Raw genomic sequence first — 27034 nt, forward strand, 5'->3', positions numbered from 1 at the left:
GCTACATTCAACTGCTTTTGAAATACGATGTTTTTTTCACTTCCTGAAAAATAACCGTTTTGGACATATGTGAGTTTCATCGGGCAGCGACGATATACTAAATATTGTAAAAGTTATGCACTATAAATATACAACTTAAATTATAGTTCTACTTTAATAGTACTTGAATATACTTGAAAAAGTATACTAAATTTAAGTAAAACTTAGATAGATTTTTAGTGTATTAAAATAAATGGTCTCAAAATAGCACAGTTCTTAACTTTATCTAAAGAGGTACTAAAGACTATATTTTATATATTAGGTACAAAACTAGTGTGTGAAAATGGTACTTCTACTAGGTTTACTTAAAAAGTGTAGTGCATCTTTTTCACCTGGGAAAGTATGGGTAATGCATTACAGGTAAGAAACAAAGGTATAAAAGCTGACATTGTGGCGGTACCCTTTTACAAAGTACAGATTTGTACCTAAAGAGTGCATATAAGTGCATTAAATGTACATATTGGTACCAAATGTTTACATGCCTGTACCTAAATGATACATATTAGGACATTTCTAAAGTGTACCGTCCCAGTGAAACTAGTGTGTGTGGGGTAATTTTGGACATGCTTGAGTGCTATTTAGAGATCTTCATTCTGTTTATGATATGCTACAAACGTTAAGCCTTCCTTATTGTGAGCTAACTGACAAGACAAAGTCCTTTCTGTAGATGGTTGCGACAGAATAAAACTACTGCCAGTTTACACTTGAATATGAGCCAAGTCTCTGTCTTAACTAAATCCATCCAGTGATTGATTCACTAGCAACACACAAAAATAAGCACCTTTTTACACTTGAGTATTTCATTTAGAATTGCCAAATCAATACCTAAAGATATCTTTGAGGACAGATAAGGTATACTGTAGGCCACAACTCTTAAAAAACAACTTATCATTGAATAACACACACGTTTATTAGTTTCACATGAAGATAAACTTAAATCTGGGATTGAGCTCCAAATGACACAGTATAATATAATATAATATTATGAATGCACCCCATTAAGTGTGTATCTTTACTTAATATCCTTATAATTTTTGGCATTAAAAAAATCAGGGTTCCCACACCTTAGTTAGTTTTGAATTCAAGAACCTTTCAAGGACTTTCCAGGTCCAATACCCTCAAATTCAAGTACTAAGGGTGCGTCTCATTTCTCTGTCTTACCCCTTCCCCTTCCCCCTTCACCTCGGTTTTGCGTGTTCATGTGAGGCGAAGTGGTGTCTCAATTCTCAGTTTGATCAAGGGCATCAAGACGTTTTATTGATGAACGTCGAACTGTCAAGGATTCGCAAAAATGAAAGTAACGTTATTTTCTGCAGTTTAATTGAGCTTATATTATGACACACATGTTTTATGATACTTTTAATAAAATGTTCAAGCGGTTTTAATTGTAATGTTTTTGTTTTGAATCGCTAGTTAAGGCGCTAGCTAGCAGCTAAGTTATGCGCTATTTGTTGAGCTCTGCTCATGCAAACGATACCACAACCTGAGACAACGGCATCTTCTTTGTTTGTCAACGCTTGTCTGTTTACGTAGCAGCCGGTTAGCGGCAAGGGAAAGTGACGCAAACGGTAATCGAGTGGTGTTTCATTTTTTAGACGAACGATCTGTAAGGGGTTAGGGGTATCCCCTTTACTCGGTTTCGAGGGGCAAGGGGAAGACGAAGACAAAGGGGAAGGGGTAAGACAGAGAAATGAGAGTGGCCCTTAATGTGTGGACACATTTCAAGTGAGAGCAAGGTTACATTGTGTTACTTTTCAAAGATACATTGTTACAGTTCCCTTTCGAGGGAACTTGCGCTGCGTCACTGTGGTGACACTTTGGTGACGCCTCCAGTGGTAAGTGCGTCTGAATGTGTATATCAAATTCAACCAATGATGAGGCTTAACGACAAAGACAGAGTGACGCGGGAGCCAGGAAGTATATCGCTATCTGAAATATTGCCAAAGACAGTGTTACAGGGACACAGGAAGTATGGCAAGGGAGAGGCAGCGCCTCGTTCCCTTCTCACGTAACCAAAAACGTTTTCATGTGTCAAACACAACTATGCAAAAAAGCATTTTGGTATGAATCAACATTTGCATACAGAAGATATAAGCATTTAAAGTGAACAGTTTAGCACATGTGCTTAAAAAGTCTAGAATTTTTATGATATTATCCTACACTACACAGGGAATAATAAGGATTTTTTTCCAGAAAATGTCTTGCATGAAAATAGATTCAAGCTCTTTTAATGACCTGTATGTATGTATATTTTTAAAAACTTCCCAGGGCCTTGAATTTTTTCCCCCAGATTCACAAACTTTAAGGACCCGTGGGAACCCTGACAAATCGATAATTTTGACCCATACGATGTATTGTTGGCTATTGCCACAAATATACCCCTGCTACTTATGACTGGTTTTGTGGTCCAGGGTCACAAATGTAAATAATTACAAACTATAGCATGATGTTTGCTCCATCAACGTCTTACTGTTAGCATATAAGAAACCTCATGGACCTAGACAGGGTGAAAGAGTGATTGCTTCTTTCTTCAGTCGTCAACATCTTGCCGAATCCCAACGGCCTCTGTTATTTATGTTTTCATTGTTTATTTCTTATCATGGAAAACCTTCTCAATTGACTCTCACTTTTGTATATTTACACAGTGGTTATTTTCTTTCTTTACACCCTCCCCATTTGTTTATTTGCTGTAACAACACGCTCTGTCACATTTTAAGAAGCAGCAAACGTGAACTTTAAAAATGAGTTTTCTCTTTGTTTATTGGTTTAGCGGGTTAGGCTGGGATGAAATGGCTGCGTGTGGCTATCAGGAGGTGATGGCTGAATTGAATCCTACAAGCTGCTCTCTAGTCAACATTACCTCAATTCCTAATCCAATTCTTCATGTCTGGGACAGTCTGACAGCCTGTTCTGTTTAGCTCAAATATCAAAAGGCATTGCCAATAACTACCACTTTATTCAGGGTTGGATATCCATCCCTTAAGTGAAACACTCCTTTGTAACATAGTAAATGGGTAAACATGTCGAAAGCACCGTTATGTCCAATACACATATGTTTTATTTATTTATTTTTTTTTGGGGGGGGGGGTCTTGGACATTGTGTGTAGTCCAACCATAGTCACAGGTGTGTAAAATTTCATTTGATTTTAGAATTAGCAAAGATAAAAAGAGGTTTAAAATATTTGTTTTTTTTAATAGATCTCCCTGCATTTTTACTTCTCATCAAGGACATCAGGATTAAGAGGCCAGGGGTGTCGCTGACCACTGACCTAAAACTCAGCTTTGATGAGTGACCCCACCGCCAAGTTGTCAAGGTCTGAAAGCTTGAAAGAAAGACTGACCTCTGACCTCTCAATGTCACTGCTGGCCGACAAGGGGTTAACAGCCCCTTAAACCTTCTTTAGGGTCCACTGGGGGACAAACTCACAGGATGAAAATCCCACACCAATACATCATGTCCAACTCTGCCATCATCAACTAAATCATTCAGTTAATGTTTTAAAGAACAGTCGTTTCCATTGTAATCAGTTCCATTCAGCAGGTTTTTTAAATTAGGAAAATGCAAATAATGAATATACGGTGCCAAATAAAATTAACATAAAGTAGGGCGAATTGATTTAAAAATCCATTATGCATGTTTAATTTATCCAGTTTAATTGGTGCTATGTTCGTCATCATGCAGCAAACAATTTAACGAATAACATCAACACAATTTTCTACACATTAGCGACGAAAGCAAGCTGGAATAACAGTCAGGACAGAGTGGAAAAACAATAAGCATCAAGCTATTCCAAAGTATCCCGCCTGACCTCCTGATCCCCTTGCTGATGTCAGTTCCCCCTTCCACTCTTCCATTGTCAAACCCCAGGAAGGGCCAGAAGCAAACCAAAAAACCTCACATGCCAGCAGCCCAGGCCCAGGGTCCCATACTTCATCAGAAGCACCCAGAAGGCTTTAGGTTGTGTGGGTAAGTATGTGTGTGTGTCGAGGGGGTCGGGGTGATCTGGTGCCCTTGGGCAGCAAAGAATGACTAAGTACCTCAGTAGTGAAAATAAGGGCCCTGAAGACAAAGTGACTTCCTCTGGTGCTGCCCATGTTTCATATCCACAGAATTAAAGGAGTCAGCTTGGCTGCACAGGTCAATTCACCAACACCACGCCCCTTATGGATGAGCTTCAACAGGAATTCAATAGATGTGAGATAGTCATTCGTAATCTATTGTTATCTGCACTGTTTCATCTTAAATGAACAGATAGGGTTATTAGCGCAGAGTACTCACATATGATGTTCAGTATGAAGACTGAAGTGCATGCTGGGTAAAAATTCCACGGCACTCAACACAAGACTTCAAAGGTGCTGAAACGATACGACACCCGGCTGACAGAAGGACGATTGTGGTCTCTTTCAAGTCCATCTCCCACGGAAAGTGCAAGGCTGAACACGATGTGCGGAAGATAAAGTAAAAAGACTGAATGATTTCAAAAGGCAAAGATTTATTGGTTGCATAGAAGAGACAGGCCTATAAGCAAAATGAAACCCAATGTAGAAGTGCAATTTATACATATCCAATGCTTTTTTATGTAAATCAGGGCTGATGCTTGAAGACCTCTGGTTACCCATTGGTGACCCGTTATCAATGAGCTTGCACGAACTCCCAGATGTTTGTCTGTCAGTGAAGGTTTACATCTGCTCAGAAGGTTAAGTGTGTCCAACAGCTGTTTTCTTTTCTGATTTGTGTGGCTTACGGTTAAGGGTTGAATTGTATGTTGGTTTTAGTGTTTTTTTATGTCGGCTTCAGTCTAGAGGTGAGCATCTAGGTCTCTTCTCTCACTTCTTCTTAGATCTTACAGGCAGCTCAGTCTCTCTTCTTCTTCCTCCACCAAACCCCTAAAGCAGGAGAAGAAAAAATCTATTTAAGCTGCTTTTATTCCACCCAAAGTTTTCCTTTGAGAGTCAGATAGGTTACATGCTGGTTTACACACTTCATTCATTCTTAAATCCAGCTTATAGAACAAAACCGCAATATCTCAGGCAAACGTAGCCCTGATTATACATTTAAATTACATTTATGCATTTTGCAGAGACTTTTATCCAAAACGACTTACAGTACAACAAAAGGTATATATCATGGTTCTGGTTGGCAAACCTGCCAAACTATAGTGCCACCTATAGAGAGGCAGGGTAAAGCACACTTCCTGTATGCCCTTCATGTGTATGCATATCTAAGGACCTGTCCCAAATGGTACGCTTTGGGCTTGTGGACTTCATCATGTAGGGGAGACCTTAGGGACCCTTGACTCGAGTCCACAAGGGAGCACCAGAGTCATATTTTGGGACAGACTCGAGTGTCACGCCAAAAATAGGAAAAGAAGTTCCCATCAGTGTGAACTCCTCCCATCCGTCGTCTGATTGGTCTGATTGCTCTATCGCAAAGACTTCTGTGTTGGTAAAGTGCGTGAAGCTTGCAGCAGTGCGGCCTTTGTCGAAGACGAGCAAACTTCGGAGCGTAAAACTGACAGATGGGACACCCTACGGACTCGTAGACTAAGGCTATGTTTACACGTACATGGTTATTTTAAAAAACTGAGATATTTACCTTTGTCTGCACCCTTCGTTTACACGTAAACGTAGATTTTGCCTCTGAAACTGATTCTTTCTAAAAACGCTGGCTAAAGTGGATATTTTGAAAACCTTCGTTTGCACGCTTGCATGTAAACTGAGACAAACGGATGTTTAGGCAGCCAACGTCACAGTATGCGGCAGAGCTCGCACATACGTCAAAAGTGCGACATATGTTTACGTGTGACTGCTACTCTGAACGCTTCCATGATCACTTTTATGTTCGTGCAAACTCGTTTTGTGTGTTTGTATTCGCAAACACAGCTGCTCCATTATGTCGAGGAGCATAGACGATTTTTTACGCATGTTCGACTTGATGATGATGTCAACGTACCGCGAGAACAAGTTGCGAAATCACATGTAGAGGTCTGATTTCGAATCGCTCTTGCAGTACTTTGATGTCATCGAACACCTACTGCAACAACTCCTCCCTCCAACACAAAGAACCAGTCCGCGTCACCGCCTGTGATTAGCTTACGTAGGCTTGAAACCGGAGAGGTTGAATATATGAAATAGTTTATGAAATAGCCGCCCACGTGTAAATGTAGCCTAAGCGAGCACGTGCAATTTAAGGCAACAAGACCGAAAGTCCACATGAAGTGCGCCATTTGGGACAGGGCCATAGAAGCACACTTTACCCTGCCAGTCCAAAGGTGGCGCAAAGAGGCCAGTTTGCCAACACCACCAAACACCACAAGAAAAATATCACGCTCGTGTTTACCAGAGGCTCTGCATTAATGTTGTAAACAATATTAATTATACAACAGTTCTTTCTGGTTCTCGAATCTGATTGGCTAAGAGCCATACGATATTGTACTGATAACGACACAGTAACCGCTTCACCTTTCGTATCATTCTGCCACCTAGTGAATGGAGGTCCTAAACAGGCTCATCTCTGAATGGAAAAACACAGACGCTCTGTTTTTAAACACTCTCCGTGTGTCTCATTAGTTTACTAGCTCATAAATCAGTCTGTGAATCCCCAATCGGAAGTTATTATTCTGTCAAAGATCAGCGCTCTTGGATGTTACGTTAAAGTTAATGGGAGTAATGTCTTGTCACATCGTGTGGACGATTAACACTTGGAAAGAGGAATATAAACACTCGTTTTTTTCTGGAGCTATTTCTCTTATCAGAACGCGAAAACACCGTGAAACTGCAGGTAAGCACCGCAGCTTTTAAATGTTGACATTGATCATTTACTTTATCGTGACGTGACTATTAAAACATGTTATGAGATATCGCCACTGATATATTTATAAGCAGCATGCAAAAACATCTCTCTGACACTTATAAAAAAACGTTTTATATAGTACTGACAAGAACAAAGTTTAATAATAATAATCGAGTGCTCGTATCGCGTTATGATGAAATGAGAAAGCAATAGTAACGTTATACAAGTATAGTTTTATTAACTTTGACCTCGCGCCAAAACAATAACAACACAAAAGACACTAAATATGAATAAAAAAACAAGTAATAGTTTGATCATGACACCAAATACTGCTGATTTGATCTCATTTTGACGATCATAAACAAACAAGGCCAACATGAGAGCCAGGGAATCTCTGTCAGAGATGTAGCCCAGAGAGGGCGGTGGTCAGCGGGGCGAGTGAACACTGACGTCCGCTCATGCTTTGGCCTACGGCCTCGTGCCTCTGGCCTAATCACAGCCGTGATGATATAGAGCTATATCACACTCCTACTCGAGCGATATTGCTTAAATATCTTGCAAAAAACTATCGATTGACTTCACAAGACATTAATATGTTACCAAGAGTCATGGGGATTACCTTTGTATTGAATATATCTGCTTTTTGAACGTGTACTTGCATTATATGAATCACATATTTTTATTTTTGGGGTTAACTACTCCTTTATTATAATCTGGCACAGATGCTAAGATCTTAAAATGAGGTGTGTCATGCTTTCAAACTGATAATGATGCTGAATTTGATATTCAGAGTCGATTGTCGCAGGGACTATCATGTGGCATAAAAACACATTTGGGATTTTTCACAAGCCAAATGGCAAAAGAGATGGCAGCATAGTTTCATTCGAGGTTTTCAGGCAGACGGCTCTCTAAAGTACACATGAACACAGAATCCAAGCTTCATCTCTTATTCATGTTTTTTTAATAAGGATGAGAAAGCAGCAGTAATGAGTAACAGTAATGACACATTCACAAATTAGATTGCTAAGACAATCTGGTGAATTTTGTGTATGATGGGCTCAAAAGTATGCAGGTGCCAAAGCTACATTTGTGGAAGGTTTTGCCTGTTGACTAAGGAAATCAAAATCATCTTTCCCAGTCCATTGTTTGTAAGGAGCTGCTTGATCGCTTGACTGGACCTGTGGGGACCCGGCCCTTCAAAGGCATATAAGGGAGCACCGTTGAGGTGGCATCCTGGATGCGTCATGCCACATAAATCAAGAAAAGTATTTTTCAATCCGGTGGTGCCATGAAAGGACACACTTAGGGAAACAGGAAATGACTTCACGTCTTTTGCAACTGTAAGGGGGATGCGTTTCCTGTGACACAGCTTGCCCTCAGGAATGAGGGTAGGCTACTATTCTTAGGTATGCCCTCATCTGTTCATTGTGTCACTCGTGCTTCGAAATAATATCATTGTACACACATGTCCTTTATAAACTGTAAAAATGTATTAAAAGTGTAGAGGACACAAAAGCACCTAAAAAATAATCAGGGAGTGAGCTGAAGTCTTTAGATTAGATAGATTTACATTTGCCAGATGGTTTTATTCTGGTGTGAAACATACTACTATTGCTTTGCTAATGATTAAGTGCACACCTTTATTTATTTATTTTCTCAGACATATTATGATATTCACCATATGTTCAGATTCAAAATATTGATCGTGCAGTATTTATTTTCCTTGCATGTTTCTTTTTTATGTATGAGAAAGGTCGTGAGTTTGATCTCCCGTTTGCGCAATAATAAAAGTAAGGCTTCCCTCAGTAAACTCTTAACTTATTTATCCCGGTTAGGGCTGTCATGATTATGAAATTTGGCTGATGTTTAATGGTCTAATAAATTGTGGCGATTATGACAATTAATAGGGCTCATGAAATAATTTTCAAACATTGTTGTGATTTATTTAAATGAAATCTTTTGCAAGGTTTACCTGGCAGTAAATATTAATACACATAACACATATTTAAATATAAAATAAAATGTTTAAATAAAAATAAAAATGCAAATTAATATAAACTGACTATACCAGAACAGGCCTTAAATAATAGCCAAACCTATTAGTACAAAAATCAATTCCTTACAGAATAGCATCATTTACTTCCCTAAATTTGGAAGAGTTTCGTTGCAAAACGAGATAACGCCGTTTTTAACATTTTTGTCAAAACAAAAAAACATTATGTTATCATGTTTTTTTGTTTTGTTTTATGGTGCTACTTAGCTGTATTTTTTAAGTTATGAAGGTTTAAATCAAAACAAACCAACTGCAGTTGAATTGATATTAATTGGAATGCACAACCAAAAACGAGATTTCTGAAAAATTAAAAAGTTATCTCGTTTTGCTACGAAACTCTTCAAATGCTGTTTTGGAAATGTATGTTTTATGCAGCTTTTTTTATCAATGTTTTGCACTGCAATGTTTTTTCCACTGTATTGAATGGCTTTGCAATGTAACATGTTACACAATCTGCAGCTTGTGTTTTTTAGAGAGATGTGCAATCATTGCGGTGATCTGAAATCATTGCGATGAGGTCAAACGAGACGATTATTTAATCATTGTAACAGCCCTTATCCCAGTACTAATTAATAGAGCTGATCATAAACCATATAATTAACATAGACACACGTACAGTAACATACTGAAGTATGATGCATTACCTGTAAGCAGCAATCTCTATGTCCAGAGCCATCTTCTGTTTAAGCAGCTCTTCATTGTCTCCACTCTGCTCCTTCATCTGGAGATGCAGATCAGCCTCTTCCTCCTCAAGCTGAAAAATGTAACTCTGCCCAGAGACAGCAAACTGGTGAGATACAGCACAGAAAGTTGCTTTCGGTGCAATATCATTTAATAGTATTTGTACCTCTAACTCGTCTATTTCCTCCAGGTATTTGGCTCTCTTGGTCTCGATTTCAGCCTCCAGCTCGTCCCCACACATCTCAAGCTCAGCCACCTCTTTTTGCAGCTCTGCAATCTACAATTACACATATTAAGTACCAGTCAGAGGTATGGACAGATCTGACTGAATGCATGTTTCTGACCTTAAATGCTTGTTTTTTGTTCTGAAATGTAAAAAATATGTTAATATACAGGGGGTAAAATAAGTATTGAACACGTCACCACTTTTCAAAGTTAATACATTTCCAAAGGTGCCACCGACACGACACTCTCACCAGATGTTGGCTGTGATTTATAAAAAAACAAACTTAATGGAAGAATGGGCTTGCAGGGTGGGATCTGAGGATGATTCATGTACGCACACTTGCAGGTGATCTTTGATTTATAAAGTGATCATTGCTTTGTTTTACAAGTCTTAATATTTTTTGGCGTATGCCATTTTTGGCTTTTTTGCGTACGTAGACTTTTATTAAGGATCATACTCAGTTTTATAAATGAGACCCCTGTTCTTTCCATAGATTGTCAATCAGAATCAGGTCAGGTGATTGGCTGGGCCATTTTATTTCTCTGAACCCAACTAAGAGTTTCCCTGGCTGTGTGTCTGGGTTAGGGTTTACCCATCATAAAATGTTTCTTGCATGACACCTTGGAAATGAGACACTATTTTTATTGTTATTATTTGCACTGGCCAGGGGCAGGATTGCTTTTTTATAACTGACTGTCTTGGCTTTCCATGCCTTTTTGCACCTTCTTTCTTCAGGGGTCAAATACTTCTGCAAGTGTGCATTGCACGGGTTATTACCAACAACTGGTGAAAATCTCATGCCAATAGCACCTTTAGAAGTATATTTACTAAAAAATGGTGATGTGTTCAATACTTATTTTACCTGCTGTATATATTTTTCCATATATACAGAAAAGACTAAAATTAAACAACATATTTCTGATCAACAATTCAACTTGACGTTAATTGTACCATAACTTGCTCAAAATGCCCTAAAAATAAACCTTTTATCAATGTCTTTTAGCTACTGCGGATGCGGACAGGTTGGCGTGCGCCAAACGGTGAATCTTTTTTTGTCGTTTTATTTGTTTCTCAAATTTTTTCTGTTTTTTAAGCCATTTTCGCTTGGGTTTAGGGTTAGATTTCAGATTTGCTTAATGAGGTTATTTAATATACAGGTTTCTCCATGTTTTTATCCATATTTAAGCCATGGTCGCTTGGAGTTAGGGTTAGAGTTGGGGTTTGGGTTAGGATGTCATTTTTATATAACAAAAAGTTGTTCTAACCCTAAACCCAAGCGAAAATGCTAAAAAAAGCAAAAAATTAGAAACCAATAAATAAAATGACAAAAAAAGATGCACCGTTTAAGTGAATGGGAAGGACTGGCGTATCATATATATGCACGCCAAAGTGGAATTTGGCGTATGTATTGCACGATTTTTACACCTCGTGCTATTTATACGCTATATGATGGGGGGTTTGGCAGCCGATCTGTAGTTAAGATTGTATACACTCACCTAAAGTATTATTAGGAACACCTGTTCAATTTCTCATTAATGCAATAGTGTTATGGTGTGGGGGATGTTTTCTTGGCACACTTTAGGCCCCTTAGTGCCAATTGGGCATTGTTTAAATGCCACAGCCAACCTGAGCATTGTTTCTGACCATGTCCGTCCCTTTATGACCACCATGTACCCATCCTCTGATTGGCTACTTCCAACAGGATAATGCACCATGTCACAAAGCTCGAATCATTTCAAATTGGTTTCTTGAACATGAAAATGAGTTCACTGTACTAAAATGGCCCCCACAGTCACCAGATCTCAACCCAATAGAGCATCTTTGGGATGTGGTGGAACGGGAGCTTCATGCCCTGGATGTGCATCCCACAAATCTCCATCAACTGCAAGATGCTATCCTATCAATATGGGCCAACATTTCTAAGGAATGCTTTCAGCAGCTTGTTGAATCAATGCCACGTAGAATTAAAGCAGTTCTAAAGGTGAAAGGGGGTCAAACACGGTATTAGTATGGTGTTCCTAATAATCCTTCAGGTGAGTGTACATTATATAGTACACATTTATTACACTGTAACGTTATCTAAGTGTAGTTTGTGATACGCTTTAGCTATGACTTGAACTAAGGTAATCTACTTGTTGTTTATTTTGCTTGTTATCAGAAATAAACTTTTAGACTTTTGATCCTTTGCAGAGTTTACCCGAAGTTACGTTTGTTCCACGAAAGCCGTTTGTTTATGTTGTTACTGCTGAAACTGTCTATAGAGCCCCTCCATCACAGAATTGTCTTTATTGCTTAATGATGGGTTTTTTTCAAACTGGAAGGCGGCCATATTGAGCACTGGATTATCCCACTAAAGCAGTGCTCAATCTTATATCCAAAATCTTTGGCAACACCTCATGAGGTTGGTTGAGAGTCTGCAAAGTTGTAATCTAAATGATATGTGGCTTATTTGAGAGAGCTAAATTAAAGATAGTTGATTTGTATAACATTTATTTGGTCTCTCCTTTGTTTCATTTAGGTTCTAATGATTATTATTTTTAGTACACAATGCGGAAAAAAATAAGTAGGTGTTTCCGAATCTTTGACTGGTACTGTACGTAAACAAAACGCATGGTGGAGATGCACAATAATAGCACGGAGCCAATCATACATAACATGCGTAAATGTGTTGTGTTGTGATTAATGGGTATTTTGCTTTTTAACTACCAATTTTAAAAACATGTCTAAACAGTTGAAATATCATGTTGCATATTCCCCTAACAACAAACACAACACAGAGAACAGTCAGCCACACCTCTGTTCATGAGTTGCACTGCTGTGAGTAATTACTATAATCAGGTAAGTTAAACAGTCGGCTGTCAGAGATGGATGAAGATCGTGTGCTCCGTTTCTCTTTCAGGTAGATCACGGGTGGCTCCGAGCTCTATTATTAACGTGTTGATGATACTTCAAGGGATGGTTATCGCTCTGCTCTGGGTCTTTTGGATGAGTTTGGGAGGTCCGGCCCCCTGGAGAAAACCAGTGTTTTCGTCTTGTAACGTACAGTGTGAGCTAAACACAACCCCGATTTTACCACCAACAGTTTGTTTAGCGTAACTTTCATACAGAGCAACTAGATCACAAGTATCCGTCACTGAACTGCAGCAGAGAGAGCGACAGATAAATCAGCAAACACAGATTTAAGAGGTGAGACCTGGGAAATACTGAGAGATAGAAGCCATATGAAGCGGAGCAAGCTGTCCATCACTGATCAGGGAACAGTATCCTGTGTTATGAGAGTGGGCACTGAGTCAGTTTATTTTATTAGAGGGTCTATGACCACAACCACACTAATTAGAACCAAACCTCCCTATTTGTTAGTTGTGGCCGTCCAACGATTTCTTTAATCTGCAGAATGTAAACTGTGGTCAGCAAACGATTTCCGAATCGCTTTTTCAAGCGTGAATCCTGAATGATTTCTTTTTTACGTTGATGTGCCGTCACACTTTGTTTACCGCTTCTTAAATAAAAATAAAAAAGTTTTGTCTTCCTCCTGGAGAGAAGGCTGACAGGTGAGATTTTATTACTACAACACAGTGCGGTTTGCCGTCTCCCGAGGCACTGCAGGAATGTGAGAAGTTTATGATTGGAGAGAAAGTGCGTTGGCAGACTGTGAAATGTATTGTTCATAATGGGAGACGGCGAAGAAATAAACACTATTAGAGACGATACACTCCTCACATCTCCCGGTGCTATCTGCTCAGAATAATCACTCCAGGCAGTAGGAGTTCTCTTACTTTATTCCTCAGCTGTCAGTCTGAAGACTGACTTTGTATTGTGAAACACCATCCCCCGTGGACCACAATCAATAACTGCGTTTACATTAAAGATTTGCGCAAAACTTTAGCGTTTCCATTAACCGATATTATGCGATAAAACGTTCATTTTGTTGCCTCGCAATAAGCCCTTCGAAAATGTGTGTGTGCGACTTCATATGGTACAGTGCAGACCGACATATGGATGATATTAAAATACTCACTGTATTTTGATGTCATTCGCTTGTCGGTTCTTGTGACGTCAAATTAACACAACTCTTATGTCTTTTTCTCCAACCTAACATACTATATTATAGGCTGATCATTTGACTTTTACACACGTCAGGTGACCTGTAGTGCCCATTGTAGTAGAATTGCCTAAAAACCACCTCACAAGTGTAAAAAAAAAACTTTTTTGCGATATATGGGAGTTTATACGCAATTCCATTTGCCGCATTTTCAATTCGCCATTTCAATTTGCGCAATTAGAAAAGTAATGAAAATACAGCTAGAGAGACACAAATGCGTTTACATTACAGATTTGCGCAAAACTTCAGCGTTATTTTTTTTAGCGTTTACAGTAACTGATGTTATGCGATTTAAAATTCATTTTGTTGTCTTGCGATAACCCCTTCTAAAGACCGACATACGGATGTGATTAAAACACTCGCTGTATTTTGATGTCATTCGCTTGTCGGTTCTTGTGACACCAAATGAAGTTGAACACACTTCTTCTGTCTTCTTCTACAACTTAACATATCATATTAAAGGCTGATCATTTGACTTTTAAGCACGTCAGGTGACCTGTAAATGTGACCATTGCAGTTTTTTTAGAATTGCCTAAAAACCACCTTACAAGTGTAAAAAAAACTTTTTGCGATATATGGGAGTTTATATGCAATTGCATTAGCCGCATTTTCAATTCGCGATTTCAATTTGCACATTTGGAAAGGTAATGAAAACATAGCTAGAAAAACACAAGCTGCGTTTCTATTACAGATTTGCGCAAAACTTTAGCGTTATTTTCTTTAGCGTTTACATTAAACAATGTTATTACGGCTGGGTATCGATTCAGATGTTAAAGATTGATTCGATTTCGATTCACAAGCTATCAAATCGATTCGATTTCGATTCTCGATTCTGGTTCTTGGGTAGGTTTTTATACCAGTTCTTGATTCAACTCAATGAATATAGATTAAATACAAATACTATATTAATAAAAAAGAACAGTGAACAGCAGTTTACAAGTGGGTAATTAATAAAACAAAAATTAAAAGCCACAACACTAACGTTGAAGAAGACTAGTAATTAGATTAAAGTTAATCTTACTTTCAATGTTTGCTGAAATAAATACAAAAAAAACTCGATTCTGGTCTTTGAGAATCGATTTTTATTAGACCACGTTTTAAAAAACGATTAATTGGAAAATCGATTTTTTTGCCCAGCCCTAAATGTTATGCGATTTAAAATTCATTTTGTTGTCTTGCGATAAGCCCTTCCAAAGACCGACATACGGATGTGATTAAAACACTCACTGTATTTTGATGTCATTCGCTTGTTGGTTCTTGTGACACCAAATGAAGTCGAACACACCTCTTCTGTCTTCTTCTCCAACTTAACATATCATATTAAAGGCTGATCATTTGACTTTTACACATGTCAGGTGACTTGTAAATGTGACCATTGCAGTTTTTTTAAAATTGCCTAAAAAACACCTTACAAGTGTAAAAAAACTTTTTGCGATATATGGGAGTTTATACGCAATTGCATTAGCCACATTTTCAATTCGCAATTTCAATTTGCGCATTTAGAAAAGGTAATAAAAACACAGCTAGAAAGACACAAGCTGCGTTTCCATTACAGATTTGCGCAAAAATTTTGCGTTATTTTCTTTAGCGTTTACATTAACAGATTTAAAATTAATTTTGTTGTCTTGCGATAAGCCCTTCCAAAGACCGACATACGAATGATATTAAAATACTCGCTGTATTTTGATGTCATTCGCTTGTTGGTTCTTGTAACGTCAAATGAAGTCGAACACACCTCTTCTGTGTTCTTCTCCAACTTAACATATATTAAAGGCTGATCATTTGACTTTTACGCACGTCAGGTGATCTGTAAATGTGGAAAAGCCATTGCAGAGTTTTCTGGAGAATTGCCTAAAAACCACCTCACAAGTGTAAAAAAAAAACTTTTTTTGCGATATATAAGAGTTTATACGCAATTCCATTGGCCGCATTTTCAATTCGCCATTTCAGTTTGCGCAGACAGACACAAGCTGCGTTTCCATTATAGATTTGCACAAAACTTATGCAATATTTTCTTAATGTTGATAAAAATCTTTGTGAAATGACAGCGTTTCCACTTATCGATGACATGCAACTAAAACATATTTTTTCCTCTCACGATAAGTCATTCCAAACATCAACTGATGTTGGTAGGTTTACAAATATCACATTCACCTCATCAGCCATTATTCTTACCGAAAGAGACGTATCAGGGTTATCCAAACATTAATGCCAAGGAAAGCCCCTTATATTTAGGAAAGGCAACGTATGATGTGTTTCTTGGCGGTAAAAGTACATTATTTTAAATTATAAGAGATGTAGGAGTGTTATCTAAACATTATTGGCAAGGAAAGCCTCTTATACTAGGGAGCAGACATGTATGAGGTGTTTCTGCAAGGTTTTAGTACATACCACATCATCTTCAAACAATGATAATGTGACTAATGTGTATATCAGGTGACCTGAAAATGTGATCTAAATGTTTTCATTGCAGTTTCGCAATGTATTACTTTTTCGAAAGCTCCTCCTCAACTGAGCATAAAAACTTTTTTGCTTTATATGGCAGTTTAGGCGAAATTGCTGCATTTCCATTGGGTGCATTTTCAATTTCAATTTGCGCAAGTAGAAGGGTAATAGAAATGCAGCTACAGAGACAGGTATGCTGTAAATGCTTAAAGGAGACTGGCTTTAACTTATTGTTCAGTTTGGTTTAATACACGCTACGTAGATTTAATAGAAATATGATTGTCACTACCTGAAATTTGTCAGGATGTGAAATCACATTATTATCTGTAATAACTCTTATATACAGAATGTAATTGAGCTAAATATGGCATTTTTGTTTTGTATTTGGTTATGGATTGCTAATCTTACAAAATAATAAAATCATCTAACCCAGTGAAAACCCAGCTAAAGCCATGGTTTTTGATTTACTACAAAAATCACAAAAAAATCATGTTTTCTACATAAAAATCATTCTACACAATGCAAAGAGCAGTCTGTAAAAATATAACCCTGATATCTTTAATATTGACTGAGTAAGGCAAAAGATTAAAATTAAATGAAATCAATGACTTTGATGCTCCTAATCTAAATTTTACAGACATCTTCACATATACGATTCATCAGATTTAAAATGCACAAAATGCATGGGTTTAAAAACTAGATATAACACAATACTTTATAGCTGTACAGCACTAGCCATAGTTTACATTCATTTTAAATTAAACCTGGCATATACTCTGAATGAGGTCTCGTGGTGGGTCAGAGCTCAAGTGTGTTGTTGAGAGTAAACTCACTCACCAGGTCCTTAAGAACATTGACGTCCGTCTCTTTGGAGACATCCTTTACTTTTCCTCCAGTCAGCTTAGCCAACTGTTTCTCCTTTCCTATAGCAGCAATGGTCATGGCACTCGAGGCTCTGGATTCAAACTGAAATGCAGGAGATTCAGAGTTTCAGGTTTCTTGGAGCTACTACACAGAGAAACCCAAGCGGAGTTTGACAGAGAGCAGGCTGTAAAGATGAATCACTCATTAATTACAAAAAAAGGAGAGTAAATGAAGACCCATTAGAGGAGCAGGTGCAACAAGGCAAAAATCAGCTTTCAATTATTGTTTGTTCTTAATCTCAATCATTCCAATTGTGAGTAGAACAACTGAGCCTTCTGCAACACTAATGAAACAAAGAAATAGTTTTGGCTTGGGTTCACCTAATGAATAGAGAAACAGACAAAACTGAATTAGAGAAAGGTGGTCTTTCAAGAGCAAATCAGTTTTCAATAGATTCTGTGTATGTGAGGCGATGCTTTTGGCCTGCTTGTCTTACATCCATATACAAACACACACACTAGGAGCTCTCCAGCATCCTGGTGAAAAAGTGCTCTCTACTCTTCTCCGGACCGAATCTGCATAGGAGCCTGGGAAGGGCTCCAGAGCTCTGATTACTGCAGCGAGCTCAGCAGGGAGCAGCCACTCCTGGGGCAAACAAGGTCAGAGGGCACTGGTGCTCTAGGATGACCTTTAAAATGCCCTCTCTCCTCAATTGACACCGATGGGACAATAGCACTCTGTGCTAGATGCAGACAGAGCTTTCAGGACCACAAAACTTTACAAGTATAGTGTGAAAAGGAAAGCAAAGACATGTATACTGTGATATGCTCACACAAAAATCGCTGCAAAATACGCATTCCAACAGGTTTTATCGTAGTTTTTGCCAACTCCATTGACTTGTATTAGATGTGCTGTGAGGTACGGTATTACTCCGCGCCGGGAACTTTGTTTCTATTCTTGCAATTGGCAAAGGCGGATTAGCGCCACCACCTGGGCTGGAGTGTCTATTATTCAAGCTCTCAACGGAAGAATGTACGGGTGTGAGGCGTTTGGAAAAATAGGTCCACAAGTTTACAACGAATGCTAAAACACCTGTTGGAAAGCATCTTTTGCAGCGATTTTTGTGTGAGCTTATCGGTGGACGCCCCTGGCCACTCGGTGAGTTTCACGTCTTTGTAAACGAGGGTTTGATGCATTTTGGGAGGTATTGTTCCAGTGCACCATTGGGCCCATTGTGGAGGTGTGAGGTGAAACAACAGGCACCCGAAAATTCTCGGGGCACCCGCTTATGTCGAAGTTTCTGTCCAGGCCGTTCTATTTCACTATAAACAATCTGAAAACAGGGCTTTAAAGGCTCTCTAAGCAAATAATGTGCGACGTCACTTCCTGTTGATGTTTGAACTGTTTTCAAACAAACGGAGCGTAGCTAACGCCTCCCCCTCCCTCTCCCGTCCGTGCTTTCATGAACGCGCCCAACCCCCACCCCCGAATCCTTCTTGTCGTTTATTGGCTGGAACACTTTGTTATGTTTTGTTGTGCTAAGTTTGGCCACTATGTTGATATTGCCGTTTGTCGAGCCCGAGCTGTCTACAGAGATCGCGTTTTTTTACAGTTTGATCAGCGGACAGGCAGCAAGCAGATGTTTGCTGTATGTAACAAAAAATGTTTTATGGTCTAAAACGCGTCAATTCGCTTAGAGCGCCTTTAAGTGTAAAATACCGAACTTGTCCTTTAAGGCTACTGAAGAAACATGTCGGCCCAAAATGGTAACTTCCATGTAAGGGGACTCACAGTAGCCTGGGTGCCAGCCCATCTTAGCCCCGCCCACAAGATTTTGTAAACGGGAAGATGGGTCTGGGGTTTCTGCGTTGAGGAGCTACTATTTTAGAACAAATGCTGGTCGAACCAATCAAATTGTCAGGGCGGGCTTTATACGATGATGGACAGATAATCAACAGTAACGTAATGAACCACGTCACCAAAGAGCGCGTGTGTTGAATGGCTGCCGCTGTAGAGTTCAGATGTGTGGATTCTGACATTGAGTCTGTACTAAAAGATATCGACAGAGCATTGATTTTAAAAGAGGAACAGAGAAACGCGAGCAGGGCATTTGTTGATGTCCTATTTGGCAAAAGTTGGTCGCAACTGAAATGGCTAACGTTATCACAGCGATGCAACTCAGCGTGCACGACGAGATGGATATAATTAGCGGTCGTTGCCAGCTTCTTTTCGGAAGCCCGGAATCGTGGTTGAGTGGAGGGACATGCTAGGCTCCAATATTTTCAAGCAAACGTAATGGCTATCGCCGTGGATGAAGTTCACCTAACGTACAAATGGTAAGAGATAGTCTTACTCTATGACTTAGTAAATACTTCATGTTGTGATATAAACGAAATGTTGTAAACATAATAGGTGTTGATGTACATTCGCTAACTCGGTATAATCACAATGTTAGTGTCATTGTAGCGAATAACTACCAGTTCGGTCAGGCTGCAAAGACGTAATTTCAACATACGTTACACACTCGGTTGCTCTGATTGGTCGTAGGTCTATCCAATTGAGTGCAGAGGCATTTTTCGGTTGAGACACGCCTCATAATTATAGCTCAATGGAGCGGTATCAGACTCAAATTCTGACTAGAATTGAGTATGGCAACGTCAGGCTAGACTCACAGTGTATCTAGATAGAAATGGCTCATTCTAAAGTAATTAAACATATTTATTCATTTATTAACATCATTCCAGCATCTATTGTTATATTAATGGTGCAAACTGATTAATCTATACTCAAATTATACAGGTTGTAGGAGGACAGTTTGGCATCACATAACCTGCATGTCTTTGAACTGTGGGAGAAAACCGGAGTACCTGGAACATTAATGTATTACATTTGAAAATACAAGAGAAATTTTGTGAACCTACTGTAAACTTGTCTATGATGTAAACCCAGTTTGTGAGAAACATGTGGTCAATAGCACAAGGAAGATCAGAGATCTGTATCATGCCTGTATGTACCTTTAAGCTCTTGGCCAGCTCACTGTAGTACTCCTTAATGTCCACGATAGCAGGAGTGATATCAACAGAGGGAAATTGCAAAGATACAATAGGAAAACTTTCATCTTGAGTCCCGGGCTCACTCAGGTTCTCCATCCTCTGTGGAGAAAACACAACATATGACCTTTTGTTTTTCCTCTGGTAACAATATATACCTCTGTTAGATGGGGAAACTTTTCAAAATGAAGTTTTCGTGAAAAGGGGGTGAGTGTCTCAGTTTGTTCTTTTCAACATGAGTAATGAGAGAGCCGGAGATGTATTGATGGAGCATAAGGTCCGCAGAAAACACTGATAATTATAGCAGTCAATAAAACAAGAGGAACTTCTGTTTTCATTTCATGTGCCTGTGAGTTATGCCGCACATCCCAGGGGGAGTGTGTTAAAAATGGTACGGATTAGAGATCAGGCAAGAGAAAACGCAGGCCGGCAGAGATTTTTCTGTTTCCAGCGCTTGCGTACCCCCATATGGGAGATTACTACATTCTTTCGCTCTGTAATTTGAGGAACCATGTTTCCTGTTAGTCTCCATTCCCATAAACTAGTTTTCTTTATGATCTTAATTGGTAAAAGCCTCAGTTTGCCTCTTACAAGACTGTGCCAGAATTTTAGATACAAATTTGAGGTTATCGTCGCCAATTCCTGCGTAGCCTTACCAATTTGTGCTGCCTCTCCATAGCGTCCAGCTGCTCCTCATAGATGGCCACTTGCTCTCGAAGGGCCAGGCAGTCAGTGGTAATTGCATCCACCTCCTGTGGGGGGCAGCGGAAATAAAGGTCAGTTCAAACACGAAGCAAATCTTCCATCACAAACATCACCGGTGACATCAGGCTATCCTGATTGTGCCCACAATGCAGGGAAGATGAGATCCACACACACACACACACACACACACACACACACACAACCCGTCCTCCCCCATTCAGACAAAGCAGGGCTTTATTCGGTTCATCTGGGTATCTTAAGTGCCTGATTAATTGGCGATGAATTCAATTACACAGAACGAAAGCATTTGCATTTGAATGCTGCAGTGTGATGGTGGGTCTGGGCAGCAGAGGATGCACAGAACATGCGCACACACACTTCCACAGAGCCCAGAACTGGCACAGTGGCAACTGTTCCCGTTATCTCAGCGGGAACACAAGCCCGGTACTGAAGTCTAGACATTGTTTTGATGCCGATTTGCTGCTTCACAAGCCGAAAGGCAGAGCTTCACCATGGTAGCCTTCTCGGAAAAGACTGAATTCCATATGAAAGAGGTGCCATACTTTCTCATGTTATCTGTCCACGTAACCACACTCATTACGTCTTAAAAATGCCAGAATAAACCACTGGCAGATGCTGTGAATAAAAAGCTTAATAATCTGAGTATGTACTGTATAGACAGAGATGATGGGCTTCTCCGATGTTGCCATCTTACATCTTAATTTACATGAATTATCCATAGGACTGCAGCTGTACTGTAATTTCATATTAACCTTCTTGACTCTATTATAACTACACCTCCTATGTTTCCTTCTGTCTCTCAAATCCCTTCACATCATAGCTAAGCCCTTCTCCGTATTGCATCTGGGAGATATGAGAGGCTGAATGAGTGAATTATTAGGCACGGTGAAAGCTTTCCCACATCTGCTCTTTTACAGGAGACGTCCTCTGACATCTGTGTGGGGTAACAGGGTGGTTTATACAGAAAGTGGCTCGGGTTTCAGAGCGGTCGCTGGGCGGGAGTCAGCAGGGCCCGTAATCAGGACTCTCCAGAGCGGATCTGGGAGCAGCAGCTGTGTTGTGCCACTCTAGAGACTTATGGATAGCTCCAATACACCCCACCTCAACCAAAACACAAGCTAACACTGCCATCTAGTGTCCGCCCGGTGTGCATCTTGAGACAAAACAATGGCACTGATATAATATCACCATCTTGAGACAAAAACCAACATATTATGTTAAGCTATGTTAGTGCAAGGTGATGTTAAATTAAATGGGGCATTTCACAAGATATTTTTTATTGGTGTCCCCAGAGTACATATGTGAATTTTTAGCTCAAAATACCATATAGATAATTTATTGTAACATGTTAAAATTGCCACTTCGTAGGTGTGAGCAAAAATGTGCCGTTTTTGGGTGTATCCTTTAAAATGCAAATGAGCTGATTTCCGCACTAAATGGCAGTGCCGTATTATCTTCATATGACATCACAAGGGGAGCCAAATTTCAATGAACAATTTTTTCACATGCTTGCAGAGAATGGTTTACCAAAACTGGGGTGATCTTTTTTACACTTTCTAGGTTGATTGAAGCACTGGGGACCAAATTATAGCACTTAAAAAAAAAAAGTTAGATTTTCATGATATGTCCCTTTTCGCGTCGTGCCTAACAACGCCCTTCAGCCGTTACTTATTCACGATACAGCACAGCCTCTCGTACCTTATTGCTTACTTAAGGATCTGTAGCTAACATTGAATACAATCATTTTAAACAGTAAAGTTAGCTGAATGTATTAGTTGATATGTTTTAGCAATGGTTTAAACAAAGGTCATTTACTTGTTAGTTATTTTGCTTGTTATCAGAAACACTCTACTCGAGAAGGACTCTGATGTTATAAATATTTTTGGCTTATTTTACAGAAAAAGAAAGTACATTATTTTAAAAGGCGTTTATCTGCTATATATGTATTTTATAGGGCTGCATAGCTTAAAAATTGCTTCAAAGCTACAGTAACACAAACTAAAAACACACAAAACTCTCACTGTTATTTTTATGGAATCATATGTGACTCTGGACCACAAAACCAGTCATAAGTCACACGGGTAAATTTGTAACAATAGCCAACAACACATTATATGGGGCAAAATGATCAACTTTTTTATACCAAAATCATTAGGATATTATGCTAAAGGGGTAGTTCACTCAAAAATGAAAATTCTGTAATAATTAACACCCTCATGTTGTTCTAAACCTGTATGAATTTTTTTTTTTTTTGATGAACACAAAAGAAGATATTCTAATAAATGATGGTATGCACACAACTTTTGTAACCATTGACTTCCATAGTAGGAATATAAATATATGATGGAATTCAATGGGTACCATCATCTGTGTACTTACCATCATTTATCAAAATATCTATCATCATTTATCACAATACTTTCAAAATATTTTTATTCCTACTATGGAAGTCAATGGTTACAAAAAACTGTGTGCTTACCATCATCTCTCAAAATATCTTCTTTTGTGTTCATCAAAATAAAAAAAATCATACAGGTTTAAAACAGCATGAGGTTGAGTAAATGATGACAGAATTTTCATTTTTGGGTGAACTGTCCCTTTAAAGGATTAGTCAATTTTCTTAAAAAAAATCCAGATAATTTACTCACCACCATGTTACAAAAAATGTTGATGTTTGTTCAGTCGAGAAGAAATTATGTTTTTTAAAGAAAACATTCCCGGATTTTTCTCATTTTAATGGACCCCAAAACTTAACAGTTTTAATGCAGTTTAAAATAGCAGTTTCAAAGGACTCTAAACAATCTCAAATGAGTCATAAGGGTCTTATCTAGCAAAACGATTGTCATTTTTGGAAAGAAAAATAAAAAATATGCACTTTTAAACCACAACTTCACATCTTCCTCCGGTCCTGTGATGCGTGAGCGCGACCTCACGTAATACGTCATCAAGTCAAGAGGTCACGGATGACGTAAGCGAAACTATGCCCCAGTGATAACAAGTGTGGAGAAAGAGGACCGTTCCAACGTTGTTGTATGTGGAATGATACTAATTAATGTCTTTGTGTCAGTTTATCATTTAAAATGGTCTGCAAATGTGCGTTTCATATATGTAACACGTGACCTTTTGACGTCACTACGCAGTGACGTGAGGTCGCGCTGGCGCGTCACAGGACCGGAGGAAGACGAGAAGTTGTGATTTAAAAGTGCATATTTTTTATTGCCAATCGTTTCGCTAGATAAGACCCTTATGCCTCGTTTAAGATCGTTTAGAGTCCTTTGAAACCGCAATTTTAAACTGCATTAAAAACTAATACTGTAAGTTTTGGAGTCCATTAAAGTCCATTAAAATGAGAAAAATCCTGGAATGTTTTCCTTAAAAACATCATTTCTTCTCGACTGAACAAAGAAAGACATCAACATTTTGGATGACATGGTGGTGAGTAAATTATCTGGATTTTTTTTAAAAATGGACCAATCCTTTAAGGACATCTTCCATGAAGATATATTGTACACATACGATCATAAATATATCAAAACTTAATTATGGTGAGAGACTAAAGTTGTCCAAAGAAAAACCTAAGTAACTGCAAAGGCATTTTTCTCAATGTTTTGATTGTTTTGCACCTTCAGATTCCATACTTCTTTCAAATATTGCCAAATATTTTAATATTCTAACAAACCATACATTAATGAAATGCTTATATTTGGCTTTTAGATTATGTATAAATCTCAATTTCAAAAAATTTACCATTCTGACTGTGTTTTTTTTTTGTGGTTCACCATCACAAATAACAACTGCAGTGTTTATGCATTACCAATGAAACATCTTCCTGTTCAAGCTGAAGGAGAGTCCTTTTCTCAACAACCTCATCATATTTCATCTGCAGACACTGCAGCTCGCCCTTCAACTCCTCTGTGTCATGTAAAATCACCTCCTGAGCAAAAACAGAACAGCAGGTCAAAATACAGATTAAAAATTCCTATGTTGATCAACACTGCATCAGTCGGCACCTGTAGTAGGCTACCTTTTCTTTGCGTAGTCTCTCTATCACAGCCTCCAAACTGTAGTCTGCAGGGCCTTTGATGCAGACAGTGGTGGAGCTTGGCTCTGATTCCAACCTCTTCTCAAGCCGGATGATCTGAGCTTCCAGAGATTCATTCTCCTCCTCAAGACTCCGAACCTACCGCACATCATTATATAGTTGTGAAAAGTGGAAATTGTGAAAATTTGTGAAAGTGTTGCATGGCATTACATTAAGCAGTAGAGGGCATTGCGACTGAGGACCAAGCAATTTCATGGCCTTAATAGGATTTTCTTCAAACCCTCAGGCAAATGACTGACCCCGTTAAACATTATGGAGATATGATAATTGGGCCACACACAGGGAGACCATTAGTTGCAGTATGAGCTCAACTGCAGAACTATGCTTGTGTATGGGTGTGAAAATGACATGCGAGGAAGTTCAATTCTCACCACATCGATAAGGACAGCCAGGCGATCATTAAGGGCGGCGATGACGGAGCGCTCGCTGACAAATCGGGCCGCACCCTCCTTGTTTAGAGTTCGAAATGCAGCAAAATCTGGCCCGGAGCATTCGCTCAATGAAACGCTAGCCCTGTCAAACATACTGAAAGCTCAATGATTAGAATGGCTTGACTTTAGTCAAGAAAATATAAGCAAACAATGTTACAGAAAATGGGAAATGCCCTTACATGAAAGAGCTTAACTATTAACACATTCGCACATTCCAATCTGCAAGTGCAAAATGTTTAAAGTTCGAAGCAAGAAAAACAATGAGATCATTGTTTTACATAATTCAAATCTTAATAAACAAAGCAGTGCTTATCCAAGGTTGTTCTAATGTTTGATTTCTAACGGTCTTGCAACTATAAAGTTGGTTTTACTGCAAATGAGCAATAACATTATGAACATTATACAATCCAAAAGTTTAATGGACAAATGCTGTGGATCTGCAAAATACATCACTTCACTATCTAGAGTCACTTAAAAAAAATTGAGGCACTGACCTGACAGCAGAGCGGGCCTGGACTCCACATCGCCCTGCAGTCTGGTTCCACTGCTGATCCTCAAACAGCTTACGGTATGAAGACACTCTTAGCATGGCCATGGCGACAACAGGGAACAGCAGGAAAGATGTGAACCACACAAGCAAGGGGTCTTTATAGATGCTGGGGCTGGGAATGTCGCACACGCTTGTGGGATCTCTCACTGAACGAAAGATTGACTAACTAGAGGAGCAGTGTCAGAAGATAAACCTTTCACATGGAGCAGAGACAATTCAGCCACAGGAACAATATATGCAGCCGGAACAGTGAGCATAGACTGGGAAAATACTTGGGAAGAACTTAAACTTGCAATAATAAACAAAGGTGATGTTTCAAAAGCCATGACTCTGCTTTACAAGTAACATCTTGGGGCGGTTTCCCGGATAGGGATTAGCTTAAGCCAGGGCTCGGCCTTAGTTTAATTAGGAAATATAACTAGTTTTAACAAACATGCCTTACTAAAACATTACTTGTGTGCATTTTGAGGCAAAACAAAGAGCACTGATGTATTTAACTTGTTTGACTCTGTGGACCCTGTACCGGGTCCAGAATTATCTTATTTTGACTTAATATAAACTAGTCCTTTAATTTTTAATGGTCTGTCATGGACCCAGTACCACATATGAGATACTGTTTGAAAGCTTAGACTCTCTACTTTCTGCAGATAGGCATCACTTTGAGATATGTTTTACTGTAAGAAAGTTAATTACACTTAATTTACACTATCACCCCCCCACACAATTTTTTATATGATTTAATATTCACATATTTCATATTTTTCAAGTATGACAAACATGGGCAAGTCTTATATCAAATGAAAGCTCTCACTCTCAGGAATGATGCTACAGCTACAGTTATTTTTGTTCTATTGTCATCACATATCCAACAATCGTCGAATGAATAATAAGGTAAAAAATGGTCTTTTGTAAACATATGGGAAACTTGAGTGTGAACTGCCTCAGATAGCACAGATAGCCACAAATGATACA

General features: G+C 38.9%; 1 protein-coding gene across 2 annotated transcripts; it reads right to left on the reverse strand.

Annotated features, from left to right (window-relative positions):
• Positions 1-4522: 4522 nt before the first annotated feature.
• vimr2 (vimentin-related 2) lies at positions 4523-26831 on the reverse strand. 2 transcript variants are annotated; one of them, XM_055178875.2, is made up of 10 exons: positions 26007-26831; positions 25453-25606; positions 25004-25159; positions 24794-24913; positions 20910-21005; positions 20218-20355; positions 17177-17305; positions 9733-9843; positions 9530-9654; positions 4523-4926 (listed from the first exon to the last, which is right to left on the reverse strand). In XM_055178875.2, the coding sequence occupies exons 1-10, from the start codon at positions 26105-26107 to the stop codon at positions 4884-4886; spliced, it is 1173 nt and encodes a 390-aa protein (XP_055034850.2). In that variant the 5' UTR covers positions 26108-26831; the 3' UTR covers positions 4523-4883. The 2 variants fall into 2 exon arrangements, with proteins under 2 accessions (XP_055034850.2, XP_055034851.2); XM_055178876.2 differs by having other exon boundaries at positions 4524-4926; positions 25453-25594; positions 26007-26814.
• Positions 26832-27034: the final 203 nt, after the last annotated feature.

This window comes from Misgurnus anguillicaudatus, chromosome 16 (assembly GCF_027580225.2).
Source record: "Misgurnus anguillicaudatus chromosome 16, ASM2758022v2, whole genome shotgun sequence".
Classification (NCBI taxonomy): domain Eukaryota; kingdom Metazoa; phylum Chordata; class Actinopteri; order Cypriniformes; family Cobitidae; genus Misgurnus; species Misgurnus anguillicaudatus.